Source organism: Haematobia irritans, chromosome 4 (genome assembly GCF_050003625.1).
Source record: "Haematobia irritans isolate KBUSLIRL chromosome 4, ASM5000362v1, whole genome shotgun sequence".
Classification (NCBI taxonomy): Eukaryota; Metazoa; Arthropoda; class Insecta; order Diptera; family Muscidae; genus Haematobia; species Haematobia irritans.
In genome coordinates, this window is record NC_134400.1 from 47,165,684 (window position 1) to 47,187,183 (window position 21,500).

Genomic DNA, 21,500 nt, shown 5'->3' on the forward strand with positions numbered 1-21,500 from the left:
CTAATACGAACTTAAAATGATAAAGATACACGACGTCTGATCGGGGTTCAAGGTTCTCCAACAGCTTTTACAGTGATATAAGTGGCAGGCCTTCAGCCGGAGCTTACAATTTGCTCCAACACAGAAAAAAAAATTCACGAAAATTTTTCCAATTAAAATCTTGAGTTTTAAAAAGTATTCAATTAATATATTATAATTGGATCAATTATTTTTTTAATTGATTTTCAATTAATTTTTTAATTAGTACTATCATTTCGGTGATTGAAGACAATTCAATTAAAAAATTAATTACGTGGTTGAAGACAAAAAATTTTTGGTGGGTATGGACAACGTCTAATGTGTGCTAACGCGTATCCAAAGTGTACGGCCGGGGTTTAGGACTTACTTCTATGAACAGGGTCAAAAGTTAGCTAACGCGATTGCAACATAAAATAAGTACTTTCTCTTTGGCCAGTATTCACACTTTCTCCTAAGGACAGAGTAGAAAGTGGACTAACCCGATTTTAAAGTAAAGTGATAAGTGGAGGGCCTTTTGTATGTTATGGGCTAACGCCTTATGTGGTTTAATTTGAATACAAAATACAACACACACAATATGTTGACTTAAAAAATGAATATGATTTCGAACTGAGTAAACGCAGAGTAGAAATATGATCACCTCAAATATGTTTCAAAAGCAAAATGCAATTATTTTTTGATGGGGACGTGTTACATACACGTTTGTCACAACCATGTTATTTTGTCGTAAATTATGCATCTGATTTCTTAAAGAATTTTATGTTTATACAAAAATGTTCCATGTTCCCCATCTAAAACTAACACTTTGCATTTGTTTGAGGTGATCACATTCCTTCTCAGCGTGTAACACATATTTAATATTCCCTCATTTACGGTTCATTTTTACACAGTCGTTTAAATTAAAAGTGAAAATGATCATTAATTTAGCTTAGGGGTCGAGTATCATGCTTCAGTAACATTTTGTTGGGGACGATTTTCATGGTGTCCATATTCATTATTAAGCGTCGCCCACTTTTGGGGCGATCCTAATTTATTTGGGTTTTGGAGCTCATTTTCCTGGGCCCATTTTCATACCGCCGAATTTCGTAAGACACCAAAGTGTTTGTGACTCATCAGAGTTTTTTTGAGTCAATACAGTTCCTTGAGTGTTTTCTTCCAATCCTGAGGTTCAGTCAACTTTTATCATTACTGCCCTTCGACTTTTTGATGAGTTTTCAGAAACAAAAGATCTATAGTATATCGCATTGTCTTTTCAAGCCAAGGTCGATTTATCGACGTTAGGTACCATTATAAAAAGACAATTTTGGTTAACTTTAAAAGTCGACTGAATTTTCAAAACCACAAAATTATCGACATTTGTGGGTTTGAATCTCGATTACAAAATTTTAGTTAAAAGTCGATTTGCAAATTTCTTCCACCCTATGAATATTTAGCCCACATATATAATTTTTTAGCTTTTTGATATTGTTTACAGTATGTCTAGCCTAGATATGGCATGCTTTTATAAAATTCCACGTTAAGCCATTTGTAACATCAATGTTATCAGAGCCTGCATCAAAAACAACAATGTTCAACTACTCGTGCTCGTCCTCCTCTTTCTCCATAAATTTTGAAGATGATCTGAGATGTTGTTGCATAACAAGTTCAAATTACGGTATTTCAAAACAACATCCAACCCTCGTTTTTTTTTTTTTTTTTTTTTGATTGCATAGCATTTACGCAGCAATTTCTTTGAATAAGAAATTTATTTTACTGTTTTTGTAAAAAGGCAAATAGAAATTGATTTTCTATCGAATATTCTGCCTTTATGACGCTCTAGCCATAGTGGAATAAGAAAAAGAGCTGGACATGAATGTGTTGCACGAATGCAGCCATTGGCAATATTCAATCATAGACATAGTAATGAGGGAATGAACAAATGTTAATACTTGGGCCCCAGTGAAATAAGGCCCCAAAGGGAACATACAAAAAAAAGCCTCAAATGAGTATTATGACAAAAATGTTTGTAATAATATTTCATGAATGAGAGAATTGTCTAATTTTTCCCTTGTGGTCTATTTTATTGACACGAAAAAATAGCGTCCCAAAGAGATTGAATAAAAGCCCCAGTGAAATATAGACGGAAAATAAGACTGAAATAAGACCCCAAAACTAGGATCTTATTTCTCAATGAAATAAATAACCATTCTAAGATATAAAATTCAGGCCCAAAATGTGAAAAAAAAACGCCCCAAAACTATATATTTCATATAGTCCAATATTTTAAACTAAAAAATAAAACAAATCGTCGAATTCATTTTATAATAAAAATGTTCACACCGAAAAAAATATATCCGTGAGGCCAAAGATTTCATGTCCTTAAAACACGAATGCAAATTTTGCTTAGCATAAAAGACGCATTTCTCTAATACAGAGTTTTTTCTTTGCCCAAAAGTCGATAAACTTTTCAATGAAGTTGTATTGTGCTTATAATTAAGTGATTTGCCTTAAAAATGGGTATCATAACATGAAAGAAAAATTTTTTGAGGTATGGTCAACTTGACTTTAAAAATTCTGAAAAATTCTTTAAAATTCATGAAATTGTCTTTAAATTTGTTGTCTTTTTGCATCTTGACTACAAAGCAAAAAATCGTTAAAAAAAGGACATGTTTTTTAACACTTTATTTTAAAGACGTTTTTTACTTGAAACATAGCATAATTTCTACTGGAAGTCGAGTCTGAATTTCGAAAATAAAGGTGTCGTTAACTCGTTTTCAAAGGACTTTGATAGCATATGGAGAAAAAAAGTTGAAAAAATTAAAAATTTTAATTTGCTTCCTAGAAGCAAGAACAAAAAACCTAAATTTAAAAGAGAATTGTGTCTTAAAGGTATCCTTACTTGTACTCTCCGCATCTTTGGCTCAATTTAATTTTTTAAAGTAAAGACAAAATCTTTGGAACCGGGCATGCTTTTTTTCAGTGCAAATATATGGTGGTAAATGAATATAACTTTGCTTTGGCAAACTTTTAGAAATTTAAAGGACGATCTCATAATGGACCCCAAGAAAATGAAGCCTAAACTCAAATGAAAAAGGGCCGCAAATGTGTGATGACGCGTCGTAATGAATATGAGCCCCATGAAAATGAATCCGAGCAAAATGTAACTGAAGCATGAAAATCAACCCCAAAACTAAAATAGAGTTCAGTTTTCTTTTCGATTTAAAAGACCGTGTGAAAATGAACCCTAACTGAAGGCAAAAATATGAAGTTTTCACAAAAAAAAAAAATTTAATATGTAGCTTTTGGGAATCGAGTTACCCCAATTTATAACCTGTGAAAGCCAAAGGACGACCACTTGTATCACTTTCGAATCACAGAATACGAAAATTGGCCCCAGATGAAAACGAAACTAAATCCCAAAAAGGATATTGGAGTTAATTTTCAGCTAAAATGATGAGATATTATATTTCGCCAACATACCCCATAAAATAAAATGAGGTTAGTACCCAAAAATCAATAATTTTGTGCTGTGGCGGTATGAGAAAATTAACAGGAGCCCAGAAGTGGGACAACGTTTCATTATGAATATGAGCCCAAGGAAAACGAGTTGCAACTGAAGCATGGAAATCGACCCCAATTTTCACTTTTCATTTAAACGACTGTGAGAAAATGAACCCTAACTGTTGGAGAAATCAGAAACACGGCAGAAGTTCGGCCACTTACATCGCTTTCGAATTGCGTTAACCCTTGTTAGATTCTGTCCATACACGGATGAAAAAGACTGTTTTTCATATGTTTGGCTATAAACATTATATGTTTGGAACACAAATTTTTAAACACAATATTTTTGAGTGCAAGCATATAATGTTCATAAACTAGCATAACATGTTTGGGACATATATGTTAATATGTTAGAACATATTATGTTTGGGACATAAAATGTTTGTAAATATAATATGCTTGGATGCAAACATATATTAATTTAGAAATAGCCTATAAACATATATGTGTTTAGTAGCTTGGAGCGCTATTTAACAGGGAGCGATATTGAATTAAGTTGGTGGTTGTTGCTTGTTATTCCAAAATTAACATTTTATTTTTCCTTGGGCAATTGATCAGCTACTTCTTTGATCCTTACAAACTGTGTGGTCCGCTGTTCGAATCCCCGTCCGGCAAAAGGTAAAATTAAAATAAAAAAAATCATAAAATTGAATAAATTCTTCTACAATGTTTGTATTACAGAAAAAGGTGCTAAGAACTAAAAAATCTCGTGGAAGTGAGAAAGATGTCGGGGAATATACAATTGGGCAAAAACAAAATTTTGAGCATTCAGGTCGAAAACCTATGTTGTTAGCACCTATATTACCTGTTTATTTTCATAATTCATTATGATTGTAAATATATAAATAAATAAATAAAATTTTGAGCACAATATTGTTTGGGAGAATTTTTTTTAAGCATATAATATTTTTGGGTGCAAAATGCTTCCAAACATATTATATGGTCACATAATAACATATTGTTTTTTGGAAGACAACATTATTGAATTTGGATGCAAAAATACAAAAAGGTTGGAACTTAGACTACCCAAACATATATTGTTTAGACCAATATGCTTTCAAACATATTATATATTGGAAGAGATCAAACATATAAATGTTTGGGCAATACCCAAAAATGTATATGCTTGAAGCAAAATATGTTTGGGAGTATATGTTACAGAAGCGATTTTTTGTGAGCGTGTAGGCAAAAGGCCTTCAACTTTTGTCACCTTGGAATTGCCATAGCCCACTTTGTCCATAGGAAAAATTCAGAAACCTCGGCCGAAGATCGATTTGGACTCTGTCCATGGGAGAGAACCATAAACCTTGGCCAAAAGCGGTCGTCCACTTATTTCGCGTTGAAGACGAAGAACAATCCCAAATAGGAAATTGGGCTTTATTTTCATAATGCACCTGGACCCCAAAAATAAGATGAATTTACACCAGAAAAAAAGAACAAAAGAAAGAAGTTTTCCATTTTTGGAGTCCTATTTCGTTTAGGTTTATATGGGTTCCATATTCATAGTGCCATAAGGCTCGGTATGAAAATGGGCCCAAAGAAATGAGCCCCAAAAAAACACAAATACAAAAGGGCAAGAAAAGTGGGACGATACTTCATAACAAATATGAACCCTATGAAAATGAGCCCCAACTTGTAACTTAGGTATGAATATCGATGAAAATAAACATTACACTGAAAAAATTTTTAATATTTTTGGAAAAATTTAACTAAATAGTATTAAAAACGTTGGCATCACGCCGATATCACAAAAAAAAGTAAATATTTTTCGACAAATTCAAGAAAATTTATTAGACACAAATCATTTTTTTCACTTGTTAAAGAAAATTTTGTAGTTTGAAGGAAAAAATTGGAGATCAAAATTGCAAGAAAGTCTTTAGTGACATACGAAGTTCATGATGAACATATTTGTAGTAAAATTTGCAAATTCAAGGAAATAATGAACTATTTGGTGAGAAATACGAATTTAGTAAATCTTTATCCTTAATTTGTGTACAATTTTTCCCGTTTTTTAGTTCATTTAACTAACGTACGCAAAAAATTATTAGCGTAAAGAAAACTTTCTCCCATAATAATAATTTCATGAAGTTAAATTGGCTTTAGTGAAATAGATAGTTCATTTTTTTTTTTGAGTGTATATAGTGTATAATCCATCTTTTTTCAAGTCAATCAGCGAGACGAAGGAATCATGCCATAGCCTTTTTAACGGTTTTTAGGCTTTTTTATTTTCGGCATTTTTCTATTGTAATATGGACAAAACTGCATTTTTACTTAAGGTTTCCCAAAATTTTCAAAGCTCAATCCAAACATTAACAATATTTCCCGCAGTGACTTTTGGCACAAAAAGTATTTTGCGTTTTTCTAGCCTGTGTGTCCATAGAAGAATTACTTGAAATAGGGCAGAAGGCCTTCCAACAATTTCACTCGTGTTAGCTCGCTTTGGATTATGTACGATTTTAATACTTTTTTAACAGAAAGATTTTTGGTTAATTTATATTCCATAATTTAACTAAATTAATTAGTATTTTTATTGGTTATGCGGCACAAATCAATAATTAGCTTGATTGAACCAATTAAAAAATTAATTGAATTACATTTAGTTAACCCTCTAATGCCCCAACTTTTTTGCCAGCTGATTAAATATTCTATGTTAACGATTTAAAGTCAAGAAAACGACACAAGAAAAGTTTATACGGTAAAATTCAGTATCAGCTGCAAAGCCTCTTGAACAGTTTTAACTAAGTTTTCTTTTTATTTTATCCATTTTTGTTGGCTTAAGGTGTGTTTTACTTAAAGCTTCCTCATCTAACGAATTGGGCATTGGGCATTAGAGGGTTAACAATTAAGATTTTAAAGTCTTACAGTAGATTTTTTGATTCTCAATTACGATATTTTGATTGAATCAAATAATAAATTAATTGATTATTTAAATTTCATATATATAAAGATTAAAACTAAATGACGTTTTTTGAATTGGTATTTTTATGCCACAAATCCTAAACTCTTTAATAAAATAGAATAAAAAATATTCATTTAATAAGGCTCAATAATTTTTTCATCAAATCCAATTAAATTTATTATTACAGCAATTTAGTTTTTAATATGAGCAATTAAATTTTTAATTAGAGCATACAGCTTTTCATTGAAAGAATTATTTTTTAATTAGCGTTGATGATTGATATTATCATTTGTGTGATTTAAGTAAATTTAATGAAAACTTTGCGGGATTATTTACTTTTACGTAATTGACACCAAAAAATATTTTTTCCTATGCAAAATATTAGTAATGTAAAAATTCAGTTTTTTACGTAATTGACACCAAAAAATATTTTTTCCTATGCAAAATATTAGTAATGTAAAAATGCAGTTTTTTTTTTAATTCACAGCAAAAAAAAAATATTTTTTTAATTTCAATCACCAAATTAATTGATCCTATTTAACTTATGCTATGGTCACACTAGGCAAATATTTGACAGAAATCAAAAATGAATCCGTCGCCACAGCCAAACCAGAAAACATATTTAGCTCATATGGGATATATAACATCACGGTAGGATTATTTTCCAAAAACCGTATCCAGATATTTGGAAAATGATTCTGGAAAAATGTTTGACACTCATTTTGGTCAAATATTTGCCTAGTGTGACCATAGCCTTAGCTTAATTGGAATTGCTTCAATCACGAAATTGATAATATTAATCATCGACACCGATTAAAAAATTAATTGATCCAACTACAAACTTAATTGGTTCAAGAAATATTTATGATTAAGTTTTAATTAAAAAATTAATTAATTAAAATTAATAAAATTTTAATTGTATATTTTTTCAAATTCAATTAACCCTTTCACTACCGATGTCCACTTAGAAGGACATTCGAAAAAGACACCAAATTCTATTTTTCCCACTTAGTTTCGATTTATTTCGTGATGTTATTTTAAAGTAGAGGCTTTAGTCTAAATAAGCTATAAATATTTTCTATATTCGTGAGCACTAAAATACATTTTTATAAACTTCTTTAACAATAAACGAAAAATATGAAATTTTGAGACAATTTTTCTTCTGTAACATATGTTTCTAGTAAAAGGACATTCATACAAAAACTATAGCTGATACTTTTTCGGGATCTTTTTTGTATTTTTTTCTCACACTTTAAAAGATATTATAGGCCAAATAGAACTTATTTTCGTAAGGCCATCAGGTCACAATTCAAGAATCAAGTTTTTAGAACTAGCTCTTATATAGATCTTGAAGTAATTGAGGTAGGTTCTCAAAATGACAATTTTTGTTCTACATGCTGTTAGTACTAGTAAAAACAGATGAAAAATTAAAGTTTCTAACATCAAATTTATTTCGGTAGTGAAAGGGTTAATAAACAAAAATATTGTTGGTATTTTCTTCTGTAATGGAGCAGTATTTAATTTTTGATAAAATCTTTAATGAAATCAAAAGTTTTTTAATTAACAAAGGTGATTGAATGTTTAATTAAATGTTATAAACTAATTTTGTGATTGAAAATAAAAATGGTGATATTTTGTTTCTTTGTACTCACATAAACTACTACAGATACTTTAGACCTACTATGGTTAACATTGAATCTTAGTCATTCAATGTTATGTGGATTTTAACCTCTCCCAAATCTTTTGTATATGGCATGAACAATATAACAGAATATTTCCATATAATATCTTTAGGCCAAAAGGCCAGGAGCAATATAACTGAGTCTCTGGCTATCTCTCAAAACAGGCGTTAGATCTCCATGGTAATGATCAAGTATGTTGGGCATGTGCTTAAACCCATGCATTCCAGAGTGATTCAATAGTGATTGAACAAAAAATACCATATCTAGAGTCCTTGGCTATTTTGCATGGATACGTTTTCTGATTTGTTCGTGATCGATAGAATATTTGTTAATAATAGCCTTCATTGACGTTTTTTCCTTACTTTCAAAATTTCATAAGACAAAAACGTTTGTATATGTCGATTGAAAATATTATATGCATTTTATAGTTAATTAATTGATATGTTTTTTTTTTTAATATTCTCTGTTTTCTAACACAAAAAAACTACTTTTGGGACAGCACTTAGGTTTGGCTTAGGAGAAGTAATCTATTTTTTTATTATTAAAGAACAACGCATGCATAGCATAATCATTTGACATAAACCAAAGTGTTTCCATTAATTGATTTATGTACACTTGTCAGAAACACAGTAGCACTCGATCCAAAGATCAAAATTTATAGAAAATTTTACTAAAAAAAAACTACCAAATAAAAAAATCTTATTTCATAATATTTCTATAGAAAATTTTGTCAAAATTTTATATCCCTAGAAAATATTCTCAAAAATTTATTTCTATGGTAAATTTTGTAAATATTTTATTCCTAGAGAAAATGTTGTCAAAATTTTATCCTACACTGAAAAAACAATGAAGCCACCTGGAAGAAAACTTTTGATTAATTTTAGAAAATTTTTAATATTTTTAGAAAATTTTAACTAAACAGTATTACAAACGCTGGCATCACGCCGATATCACAAAAATAAGTAAATATTTTTCGACAAATTCAATAAAATTTATTAGATATAATTAATTTTTTTATTTGATGAAGAAAATTTTGTAGTTTGAAGGAAAAAATTGGACTTCAAAAATGTCTTTAGCGACATACGAAGTTCATGATTGACACATTTTTTTAAATTTACAAATTTTAAGAAACCATCAACTATTTTGTGTTTGTTTTTGTTCCTTTAACTAAAGTAGGAAAAAAATTATTAGCGTAAAGGAAACTTTCACCAAATATAATAATTCCATGAACCAACATAAAGTTAAATTGGCTTAAGTGAAATAGAGAGTTCACTTTTTTTGAGTGTATAGAAAATTTTGTCAAAACTTTATCCTATAGAAAATATTGTCGAAATTGTATTTTTTTAGAAAATTTTGTCAAAATTTTATTTCTATAGAAAATTTTATCTAATTTTCACTCCTGTAGAAAATTTTATCAAAATTGTATTCATATTGATATTTTTTATATTTTGTCAAAATTTTATCCTATAGAAAATTTTGTCAAAATTTTTAAAATTTATTAGACATAATTAAATTTTTCACTTGTTAAAGAAAATTTTGTAGTTTGAAGGAAAAAATTGGAGTTCAAAAATGCAAGAATGCGTTTTTGTAAAATTTACAAATTTAAAGAAACAATCAACTATTTTGTGTTTTTTTGTTCCTTTAACTAAAGTAGGGAAAAAATTATTAGCGTAAAGGCAACTTTCTCCAAATATAATCATGAACTAACATAAAGTTAAATTGTCTTAAGTGAAATAGAGAGCTCATTTTTTTTTGAGTGTATAGAAAATTTTGTCAAAATTTTATCCTATAGAAAATATTGTCAAAATTGTATTTTTATAGAAAATTTTGTCAACATTTTATTTTTATCGAAAATTTTGTCAAAATTGAATTCATATAGAAAATTTCATCAGAACTTTATTTCTATAGAACATTATGTCAAAATTTTATTTCTATAGAAAATTTTCTCAATATTTTATCCTATAGAAAATATTGTCAAAATTGTATTTTTATAGAAAATTTTGTCAAAATTTTATTTCTATAGAAAATTTTATCTAAATTTTATTTCTGTAGAAAATTTTGTCAAAATTGTATTTCTATTGATATTTTATAAATTTTGTCAAAATTTTATTTCTATCGAAAATTTTGTCAAAATTGTATTCATATAGAAAATTTCATCAGAACTTTATTTCTATAGAACATTATGTCAAAATTGTATCCTATAGAAAATATTGTCAAAATTGTATTTTTATAGAAAAATTTGTCAAAACTTTATTTCTATAGAAAATTTTATCTAAATTTTATTTCTGTAGAAAATTTTGTCAAAATTGTATTTCTATTGATATTTTTTAAATTTTGTCAAAATTTTATTTCTATCGAAAATTTTGTCAAAATTGTATTCATACAGAAAATTTCATCAGAACTTTATTTCTATAGAACATTATGTCAAAATTTTATCCTATAGAAAATATTGTCAAAATTGTATTTTTATAGAAAATTTTGTCAAAATTTTATTTCTATAGAAAATTTTATCTAAATTTTATTTCTATAGAATATTTCGTCAAAATTGTATTTCTATAGAGAATTTTGTCAAAATTTTAGTCCTACATTAAATTTTGTCAATATTTTATTCCTGGAGATAATTTTGTCAAAATTTTAGTCGTAAAGAAAATTGTGTCAACATTTTATTTCTATAGAAAATTTGTGAAGTACATCTTAGGTGGAGAGGAATATTTTGCAAAGTCTAGCAAAACATCAAGAATTTTACCAATACTGGTATCTACCTACCATTTTTGATAGAATTCTACCAACTGTGGCAATCGTGGTCGTATAGCAAAAATAATAACTATTTATTGATCTATTCATTTCCCATAACGAGGCACTCCTCATTTGTAAAATCCTAAAATTATGGGGTTTAAGTAACAAGGCGCAAATATGAAACGATCTCCCTAAATAAATATCCATCTCAAGTGATAATGTAAACCCGGTGGACTACATTATTTGGGCTATTTTAGAGCACAAGGTAAGACTCAAATATATCACGCACTGAAAAAAATATTGTCGTGAGGTTAAAGATTTCATGTCTTTAAAATACGAATACAAATTTTGCTTAGCATAGAAGACGCATTTCTCTAAAATAAAGTTATTTTCCTTGTCCAAAAGTCGATAAACTTTTCAATGAAGTCGTATTGTCCTTATAATTAAGTGTTGACTTAAAAGTTGACTTGACTTAAAAATGGGTATCTTAACATGAAAGAAAAAATTTATAGACTAAGGTCAACTTGACTTTAATAATTCAGAAAAATTCTTTAAATTTAATGAAATTGTCTTTAAATTTGTTGTCTTTTTGCATCTTGACTGCAAAGCAAAAAATCGTTAAAATATAGGACATGTTTTTCAAAACTTTATTTTAAAGAAGTTTTTTACTTCAAACATTGCATAATTTCTACTGGAAGTCGAGTCCTAATTTGGAAAATAAAGTTGCCGTGAACTCGTTTTTAAAGGACTTTGGTAGCATATGAAGAAAAAAGCTGAGAAAGCGAAAAATTAAAATTTGCTTCCTAGAAGCAAGTACACAAAACCTAAATTTAAAAGAGAATTGTGTCTTAAAAGTATCCTTACTTGTATTCTCCGCTTCTTTGACTCGAAATCAATACCAAATTTTTTAAATAAAGACAAAATCTTTGGAACGGAGTATGCTTTTTTTCAGTGCGGTTGAAATAAGCGTGTCAAAATAACCTTTTTTTTAAAGTGGGTTTCCTATGTATACGTAAATCCAATTTTTTTTAAATCTGGATTTCGGGTTTTTAGTTTGCTCAAAACGGCTTAAAACTTTAACTTAAAAAACTTACAATGAGTTTTAGACCCTCATTTTTTTCTAACAACAAATAATTGACAATTAATTTTAATTAAATGAACATTTAAAAAAACTAAGGATTAATCCATGTTGTACTTCCAGTTTTATTGCAAAATTGAACACCCTTAAGATGCTCCCTTTACAGACGATATTTTCATTTTTTTTTTTTAACTTGACTGGATATTTTATCATTTTTCAAAATTTGCAAAGTTCGACTTTTCGACATTTTTAAAATTTGAAAAAGGTGACATTGGAACTTTTCAAAATTTGAAACAGTCGACAATTCAAATTCGGCTTTTAATAAAGTCGATTAGTTAGCCTGTTAGGAAGCTCTTTAACAAGACAAAGTCCACTAGAGCCCCTGCGGATTGGGACGCTTACAAGAAGAATCTGAGGATACAAGCGAGAATTGAGAAATGCTCAGCATAACTCTTGGAATGATTACTGCAGCAGCAGAGAATACGTCCGAGGCTTCCAGACTACGGAAGGTTCTAGCATCCACCAACTCCGTTCCAGATTTCATTAAAACATCGGGGGGCAATTAGACAACGTGCAGTGAGGAGACGCTGGAGGTACTATTGGACACACATTTTCCTGGAAATCAGACGGTTGAACCAGGTTCTGGCGGTGCCACAATGGCTCAGCGGCCGTTTCCTATCGAGAAAATTGTATCGGAATCTACAATAAGATGGCCATTAAATAGCTTTGGACCCTTCAAATCCCCCGGACCTGATGGAATTACGGCGGAGTTACAAGCAGTGACTGACAAAATTATCCCCTGGTTGTCGGCAATATATAAAGGATGTATCAACTTATCATATATCCCAGGAAAATGGAGGGAAACAAAAGTCGTTTTCATGCCTAAAGCGGGAAAAGCCTCTCACTCGAGGGCGAAGGATTTCCGACCAATCTGCTTATCCTCATTCCTACTTAAGACTCTGGAGAGGATGATAGATATTTATCTTAGAACTAGCATCGATTCAAGCTTGTTTTCGAAACGACAGCATGCACACTCGAAGGGCAGGTCTACTGAGACCGCATTACATGAACTAGTCAGCTTTATTGAAAGCTCACTATCTGTCAAAGAATACACAATCGTGGCGTTTCTAGACATCAAAGGGGCGTTCAATAACGTCTATCCGAGCTCGATATTAAATGGACTGAGAACTCTAAATGTTGATCCAGTTATACTTAGGCTGTTAGACGAACTTCTAATGAAGAGACGTATTTCAGCCACACTAGGACAAGCAAACATACAAAGGTATGTGAACAGAGGCATTCCCCAAGGAGGAGTTCTATCACCTCTTCTTTGGAATGTTGCTATAAATAACCTTTTGGTTACCCTAGAAAGGATAAAAGTGGTGGCAGATGATATGGCTCTAGCAGTCAAGGGATATTATTCAGAGGGCGAAAGACAATGGTCTTGGGGTAAATCCTGCAAAGACAGAACTAGTCATGTACTGCAAAGATCGCAAAACTCCCACGGTTAGGCCCATTTCCTTAGGGGGTATTGAAATTCCCTTTGGTGAGTGTGAAAAATACCTTGGCGTTATTTTGGACAGGAAGCTGAACTATAAGCTTAATATTGAAGAAAGGGCGAGAAAAGCAACTGTAGCTTTGTACTCGTGCAAAAAGGCAATAGGAAAAAAGTGGGGACTAAAACCAAAAATTGTGCATTGGCTATACACGGCAGTGGTTGGATCTATAATGCCATATGGTGTTGTAATCTGGTGGCCGGCACTTCACCAGCCAACAAGTTTAAACAAAGTTCAGCGTATGGCGTGTTTGTGTATCTCAGGCGTATTCAGCAAGACAGGAACAAATTCCCTTAATGCTGCATTATTGCCTTTAGACATTTTGGCCAAACAGTCAGATGCAACAACGGCTGCGCGGTTGCGCGAGCTATCGCTGTGGTCGGAAAAAAGTTACGGTCACAGTTCGGTCCTCAAAATAATGCCGGATGTGCCTAACGTAGTGGATTACACTTTGGCGAGTCCACTTTTCGACAAAAAGTTTGAGACTCTAATCCTCAACAGTGAGGCGTGGTGCACACAGACCTCGGGGAATAAAGAATATATAGATTTCTACACTGATGGCTCCAAATTGGATGGACAATTGGCTTTCGGAGTATATTCTAATGATGTGGAACTTCGAATAGCGAAAAGATTACCTAATCACTGTAGTGTTTTTCAGGCTGAAATATTAGCAATAAGAGAGGTGGCGAATTGGCTGAGAAGTAATGTTCCATCAAATGTAGGCATTAATATATACTCAGACAGTCAACCTGCAATAAAATCCTTGGACTCTGTGTTCCTTAACTCGAAAACGGCCATCGACTGCCGCAAATCTCTCAATGAGATGGCTGAGCAGCACAATATTCACCTAATATGGGTGCCTGGCCATAGGAACATACCGGGGAACTGCGAAGCGAATGAGTTGGCAAGGCTAGGGGCTACCTTACATATTCCAGGGGAACTAGAATCTGTTGGTATGCCCCTGGCTACCTGCAAGCTCATACTGCGTGAGAAGGCTGTTATGTTCGATGGGAGAATTGTAAGGGTTGTAACGACACCAAGCAAATATGGCCCCATTTAAACTTAAGCCGCACACTAGATATGCTAGTGTTCTCGAGACGTCAGATATCACTCCTGATATCTGCTATAACGGGTCGCTGCCTGATAGGCGATTTTGCAAAAACTATAGGCGCGAAGTATAATGACTCATAAAATTAAACTGTTCAGCCATCTCGCTGAAAGAATTGCTGCAGTGAATTACCATTTTCTAGTAGAAGAATTTCTTTGCAGTTTTACTATCTGAATCTGAAATTTATGACAACATTTGTAGCGAAATTATATTACCATCGGCACATAAATCTACATAACCTTTAGTCTACGTGCACTATGCTATTTATTGCAAATTAGTCATCAAAAAAATGGTTTCCCCAGAGAATAATCCGCAGTGGCTAACAGACCTTGTACTATTTTGAGAATCGTACATTGTTATTATTACTACCACAATCAGTGGTAGGAAAAAGAGTAAACTGCAAATCAACAACAGTTAGGCAATAGATGCAATAATGCGTTAAGGCAATCTATAACTATTTACCAAATGTTGCTGAAATCCTTGGAGGTACATATGTAGTTATGTCTTAAGATGATTTACTTTCATATGCCAGTCTTATAGAAACTGCCTACGCCCCCAATTGTGTCCTTTCTCTTTTCATAGAGAACGAAAGTTGGTTGAAGTAGCATTACAAAGTAAAGGATAAAGAACCCCTTGTTGAATGTTAGCCTGCTCTAGAGTGGCCGAAATACGTCTTCTCGTTACGAATTCCCTTGTTCAACAGACCTATGAATAATGATGTATCAAACAATTGATTCACAACTGGCAATATTATCCAAAGTTAAGGATACCATACCAAGCAAGAAAATTTCTGAGAGTAGCTGAAATACGTCTCTTATTTTGGAGTTCTCCCATCAAACTCTAAGAAACCAATCAACTAAGTAAGAAATTTCCTGAGAGTGCCGTAAATATGTCTCCTAGGTAGGAAGTTGCCTATTAGTCTCTGTATTCCTTGATCAAGACCTCGGAAGAAAATTATTCATCAAAAACTATTTCACGGGGATGGGGTTGTTTGCCTACCTTAGATTGACCAAACAACGTCTCTTCATTAAGCGTTCGCTTCTAGATCCGTGTATCTCCTTATCAACTTACCTATGGAAAATAATTTACCAATCAAGTGATTCACAACTGGTTTTATTTTCCAAAGTCAAACAAATTTCTGAGAGTGGCGGAGTTCGCCTATTAACATCTGCATTCTTTGATCAGCACACCTATCGCACAACCATGCACACCAATAAAATATTTCACAATTGACGTTATTTTCGAAATTCAAAGTCCTATACTAATTTAGAATATTGTGATTTTTTACCTTTTCTAAGACTTAAGGCTGCAAGTCGTTGACGCAACATTTAATCGTTTGATTATAAATTGAGCTTTGAGTAATGCGGGAAAAAGTTTCAGAAACACTGACCGGCACGCTTGTGAAGAGTTTACTAATTCTTGAGAATTCTTGAGTAAACAATAGTAAAATAATTTTCTTATACAACAGCTTAACACAAATTTGGGTATTTTCTAGTTTAGAATTTTATTTTGTTACCCTTTTTTATATTTAATTTTTGTTTTGTTTCTTTTTTAGTTTTCTTTAATTGATATTATGAATTTCTGTTCGAATTTGAATGCTCCTACAGACCATTTAGGAGAACATTTTCATTGAGATCGGAACACGTCTATTTGAAAAGATGCTAAGATCTAAACTGGATGTTGGAAAAAGTTCCTGCCACGAGGCGGCCAACACAGAAAATGTTGTAACGTTTTTCTTATTCTCAGCCAATAATGATGACTATGAAGGCATAGAAGTTGAGTTTAATTCTCGAAAACAAGGCAGTAAACTAGCTTCTCCATAGCTAGCCATGAATTTGCACAACCACAAAACAAAAAACGAGCCAAGTTGAAAAGACACAATATGGGTTCTTATTAAAGTCGTTCCAGGTTGTACGAGTATGTTAGCCTGCTGGAACTGGTGGTTTTCTTTCGTTTTTTGGTGGCAAGAATTTAGTTGGTTTACTCTCTCGTTTTGCTTTGGAGTAAGGTTCATAGTAGAATTGAGAACTTGTTTCCTGCCATAGCAGTCTTTATGGCTGCATAGTTACATGGAAGCTTGCATGACTACGATCAGTTGTTTGATATCTTTACACAGTGCAATCACACCACGTTTTACTTAAGTACCAAAACAAGAAAAACAAATAACGGAGTAAAATTCAGCCGGATCGAAAATTTTATGTGTTTCAATTTAATTTAATTTAATTTAATTTAATTTAATTTAATTTAATTTAATTTAATTTAATTTAATTTAATTTAATTTAATTTAATTTAATTTAATTTAATTTAATTTAATTTAATTTAATTTAATTTAATTTAATTTAATTTAATTTAATTTAATTTAATTTAATTTAATTTAATTTAATTTAAATTAATTTAATTTAATTTAATTTAATTTAATTTAATTTAATTTAATTTAATTTAATTTAAATTAATTTAATTTAATTTAATCTAATTTAATTTAATTTAATTTAATTTAATTTAATTTAATTTAATCTAATTTAATTTAATTTAATTTAATTTAATTTAATTTAATTTAATTTAATTTAATTTAATTTAATTTAATTTAATTTAATTTAATTTAATTTAATTTAATTTAATTTAATTTAATTTAATTTAATTTAATTTAATTTAATTTAATTTAATTTAATTTAATTTAATTTAATTTAATTTAATTTAATTTAATTTAATTTAATTTAATTTAATTTAATTTAATTTAATTTAATTTAATTTAATTTAATTTAATTTAATTTAATTTAATTTAATTTAATTTAATTTAATTTAATTTAATTTAATTTAATTTAATTTAATTTAATTTAATTTAATTTAATTTAATTTAATTTAATTTAATTTAATTTAATTTAATTTAATTTAATTTAATTTAATTTAATTTAATTTAATTTAATTTAATTTAATTTAATTTAATTTAATTTAATTTAATTTAATTTAATTTAATTTAATTTAATTTAATTTAATTTAATTTAATTTAATTTAATTTAATTTAATTTAATTTAATTTAATTTAATTTAATTTAATTTAATTTAATTTAATTTAATTTAATTTAATTTAATTTAATTTAATTTAATTTAATTTAATTTAATTTAATTTAATTTAATTTAATTTAATTTAATTTAATTTAATTTAATTTAATTTAATTTAATTTAATTTAATTTAATTTAATTTAATTTAATTTAATTTAATTTAATTTAATTTAATTTAATTTAATTTAATTTAATTTAATTTAATTTAATTTAATTTAATTTAATTTAATTTAATTTAATTTAATTTAATTTAATTTAATTTAATTTAATTTAATTTAATTTAATTTAATTTAATTTAATTTAATTTAATTTAATTTAATTTAATTTAATTTAATTTAATTTAATTTAATTTAATTTAATTTAATTTAATTTAATTTAAATTAATTTAATTTAATTTAATTTAATCTAATTTGATTTAATTTAACTAAGAAAACAATGTGACCAACAACTTATCCAATTTAATAAACCTACATTCCACGTTGGAGGGCATGCAAGACAGAAGTTAATGGAGATTGCCAACTTTCATAAGAAGGAAATAAATAAAGGTGATCATGAATTTTAGCAGCTTAAGAATAGACGATCGAAACGGAAAATGTTTCGAACCTCATGAAAATTGCCATACGTCAATAACATTGTTTGAAGGCAACACCAACATGTTTGTCATGCAATGACACACAAGGGGTAATTGTAGATTTCAATTTGGATTGGGGATTTATTTCTTAGATATATAAAAATTGGGATAAGACAAAAGGGAGAATGTTTTAAGAAATGGAATATAGGAATACTTATTGTTTATTTTAGCCTATAGATACAAATATCCTTACAGACTACTCTATACAAATATATGTACAAATAATACTTTTATAATAATTTAACAATTCAAATACTGTTTAGATGTATTATAAGTTTTCCTTTTAAATATTGTTTATTATCAAAGAGATCAAATATGTGATAATGTGAATTAAAATCATAACAAATTCGTCGGAGGGGATCATTATTATTCCTTGTTGGTCTAATAGGAACATTAATTAGGAGGCGGTTAAGGATAAAATCGGAATTGATATAACCCTGCAAGATTTTCATTATAAATGTAACGTTCAACACTTTTCTATGACTACTAAGGGTAGGAAGTTTAATCATATTGAGCCTAAACGCATATGAAGGAAGTGTACGGGAATTTCACCCTTGACTACGAAGGTGAAACAGATTGAACAGATTCAATTTTATTCGAATAAATAGTATATACCGGATCCCAAAAAACAGATCCATATTCAAGATTACTCCGAACAAGGGATATATATATATATAAGTTCTTAGTTATTGAAGGATCACAAAATTCCTTACTTCATCGTTTCATAAATCCGAGAGAACTAACATCTTTGTTACCCATTATACAAATCCAACATGATACCAAGATCAAGAAAAGAAGCTACTATTTCAAGTTCATGGCGATTAAGCTTGTATGAAATTGGGAAGTATTTGTTCTGTAAAAAGACATTATTTTACATTTCTTAATATTTAGCTGCATTAAATTCACATCACACCAGAAAGAGATCACATTGCAACAGTACTTGCTCACTGGGATCAGAGAACGAACTAAAGATTTCCACGTCGTCAGTATACATTAAAACAAATCATTTATGGTAAATCATTTATAAAAAGGTTAAAAAGAATGAGCCCAAATGGCTACCCTGCGGAACCCCTGACTTAACTGAAATCTTCTTGGATAGAGTGTCGCCAAATTTAATCTAATCCAATTTAATAATAAAGGGCAGAAGCCAAACGTATCAAGTTTCAACATGAGGAGCTTGTGATTAACTTCATCAAACGCTTTGTTAAAATCGGTGTATATAGCGTCAGTCTGTTTTCCCTGTCTAAAGCCAACATAACCTATAGTTGTTAACTCAAGAATGTTGGTTACAGTGGAACGGGCTTTACGAAATCCATGCAATATAATAATAACAGAAATTTTCGTGAGGTATATGAGCAACATATGGGGCGTATAGAGTGAAAGTATCTCCCTTGCGTCAACATGATTAAACCCAGTATGGTCTAAGGAGCTACCGGGTAAAGCTCTTAAATAATGCAATGTCCCATAGAACTCTGGAGGACCCAGAACACTTTTAACTCTCGGATTGATTGTTGTAGCAGTTGAGAAAAATCATGAGAGGCTTCCGGACAAATCATGGTATTAGCATCCCATCACTATGATCTGTAACTCGGAAAAGCGCCGGAGGGTCTTTGAGCAACAACAAATTGCAATTAGAAGATAGAGGCTTAAAGGCCACCTAATGCCAAAACAAAATTGCTCAAACTTAACTCTTTATAGCTTGTGATTATCACATAGATATCCTATTGGCGTTATTTTGGACAGGAAGCTGAACTTAAATCTTAATATTGAAGAAAGGGCGAGGAAAGCAACGTAGCTTTGTACTCCTGCAAAAAGGCAATAGGAAAAAAGTGGGGACTAAAACCAAAAATTGTGCATTGGCTTTACACGGCAGTGGTAAGACCTATAATGCTATATGGTGTTGTAGTCTGGTGGCCGGCACTTCACCAGCCAACAAGTTTAGACAAAGTTCAGCGTATGGCGTGTTTGTGTATCTCAGGCGTATTCAGCAAGACAGGAACAAATTCCCTTAATGTCATGCTGCATATATTGCCTTTAGACATTTTGGCCAAACAGTCAGCTGCAACAACGGCTGTGCGGTTGTGTGAGCTATCGCTGTGGTCGGAAAAAGCTACGGTCACAGTTCGGTCCTCAAAATAATGCCAGATGTGCCTAACGTAGTGGATTACACTTTGGCGAGTCCACTTTTCGACAAAAAGTTTGAGACTCTAATCCCCAACAGTGAGGCGTGGTGCACACAGACCTCGGGGAATAAAGAATATATAGATTTCTACACTGATGGCTCCAAATTGGATGGACAATTGGGTTTCGGAGTATATTCTAATGATGTGGAACTTCGAATAGCGAAAAGATTACCTAATCACTGTAGTGTTTTTCAGGCTGAAATATTAGCAATAAGAGAGGTGGCGAATTGGCTGAGAAGTAATGTTCCAACAAATGTAGGCATTAATATATACTCAGACAGTCAACCTGCAATAAAATCCTTGGACTCTGTGTTCCTTAACTCGAAAACGGCCATCGACTGCCGCAAATCTTTCAATGAGATGGCTGAGCAGCACAATATTCACCTAATATGGGTGCCTGGCCATAGGAACATACCGGGGAACTGCGAAGCGGATGAGTTGGCAAGGCTAGGGGCTACCTTACATATTCCAGGGGAACTAGAATCTGTTGGTATGCCCCTGGCTACCTGCAAGCTCATACTGCGTGAGAAGGCTGTTATGTTCGATGGGAGAATTGTAAGGGTTGTAACGACACCAAGGAAATATGGCCCCATTTAAACTTAAACGGCACACTAGATATGCTAGTGTTCTCGAGACGTCAGATATCACTCCTGATATCTGCTATAACGGTTCGCTGCTTGATAGGTGATTTTGCAAACACTATTGGCGCGAAGTATGACTATTGTATGAGCTACCATGAGGCAGAAGGAAAAGGAATCAATTAAACACTTCTTGTGTGAATGTCCTGCATTTTGTATAAGGCGTAAGCAAATAATAGGGGCATATAGCTTTAGATTACTGGCGGACCTGGAAAACGTTAACTTAAGCAGTCTGCTAATGTTTTTGAAACAATCTGGTTGGTTCAACAGAAGAAAATAATCGAGACGGTTCAGCGGTTAAAACTAGAAGTGCCCATATGTAATAGGTACTTGTAGTTAATGTGGTATCACAATGGACTGAATAGTCTAAGT

General features: G+C 30.7%; 1 protein-coding gene across 3 annotated transcripts in view; it reads right to left on the reverse strand.

Annotated features, from left to right (window-relative positions):
• The window catches only part of bbg (PDZ domain-containing protein big bang), a 627,951-nt gene that overhangs the window by 354,007 nt on the left and 252,444 nt on the right, over positions 1-21,500 (reverse strand). Inside the window, exon 1 of one of the 3 annotated variants that reach the window (XM_075305501.1) lies at positions 15,906-16,025. The exons of the other annotated variants lie outside the window; for them this stretch is intronic. Within the exon in view, the coding sequence (XP_075161616.1) occupies positions 15,906-15,945 (40 nt within the window). The 5' untranslated portion in view covers positions 15,946-16,025. Of the gene's footprint in view, positions 1-15,905; positions 16,026-21,500 lie in introns of those variants that run through there. 3 annotated transcript variants of the gene reach the window in all.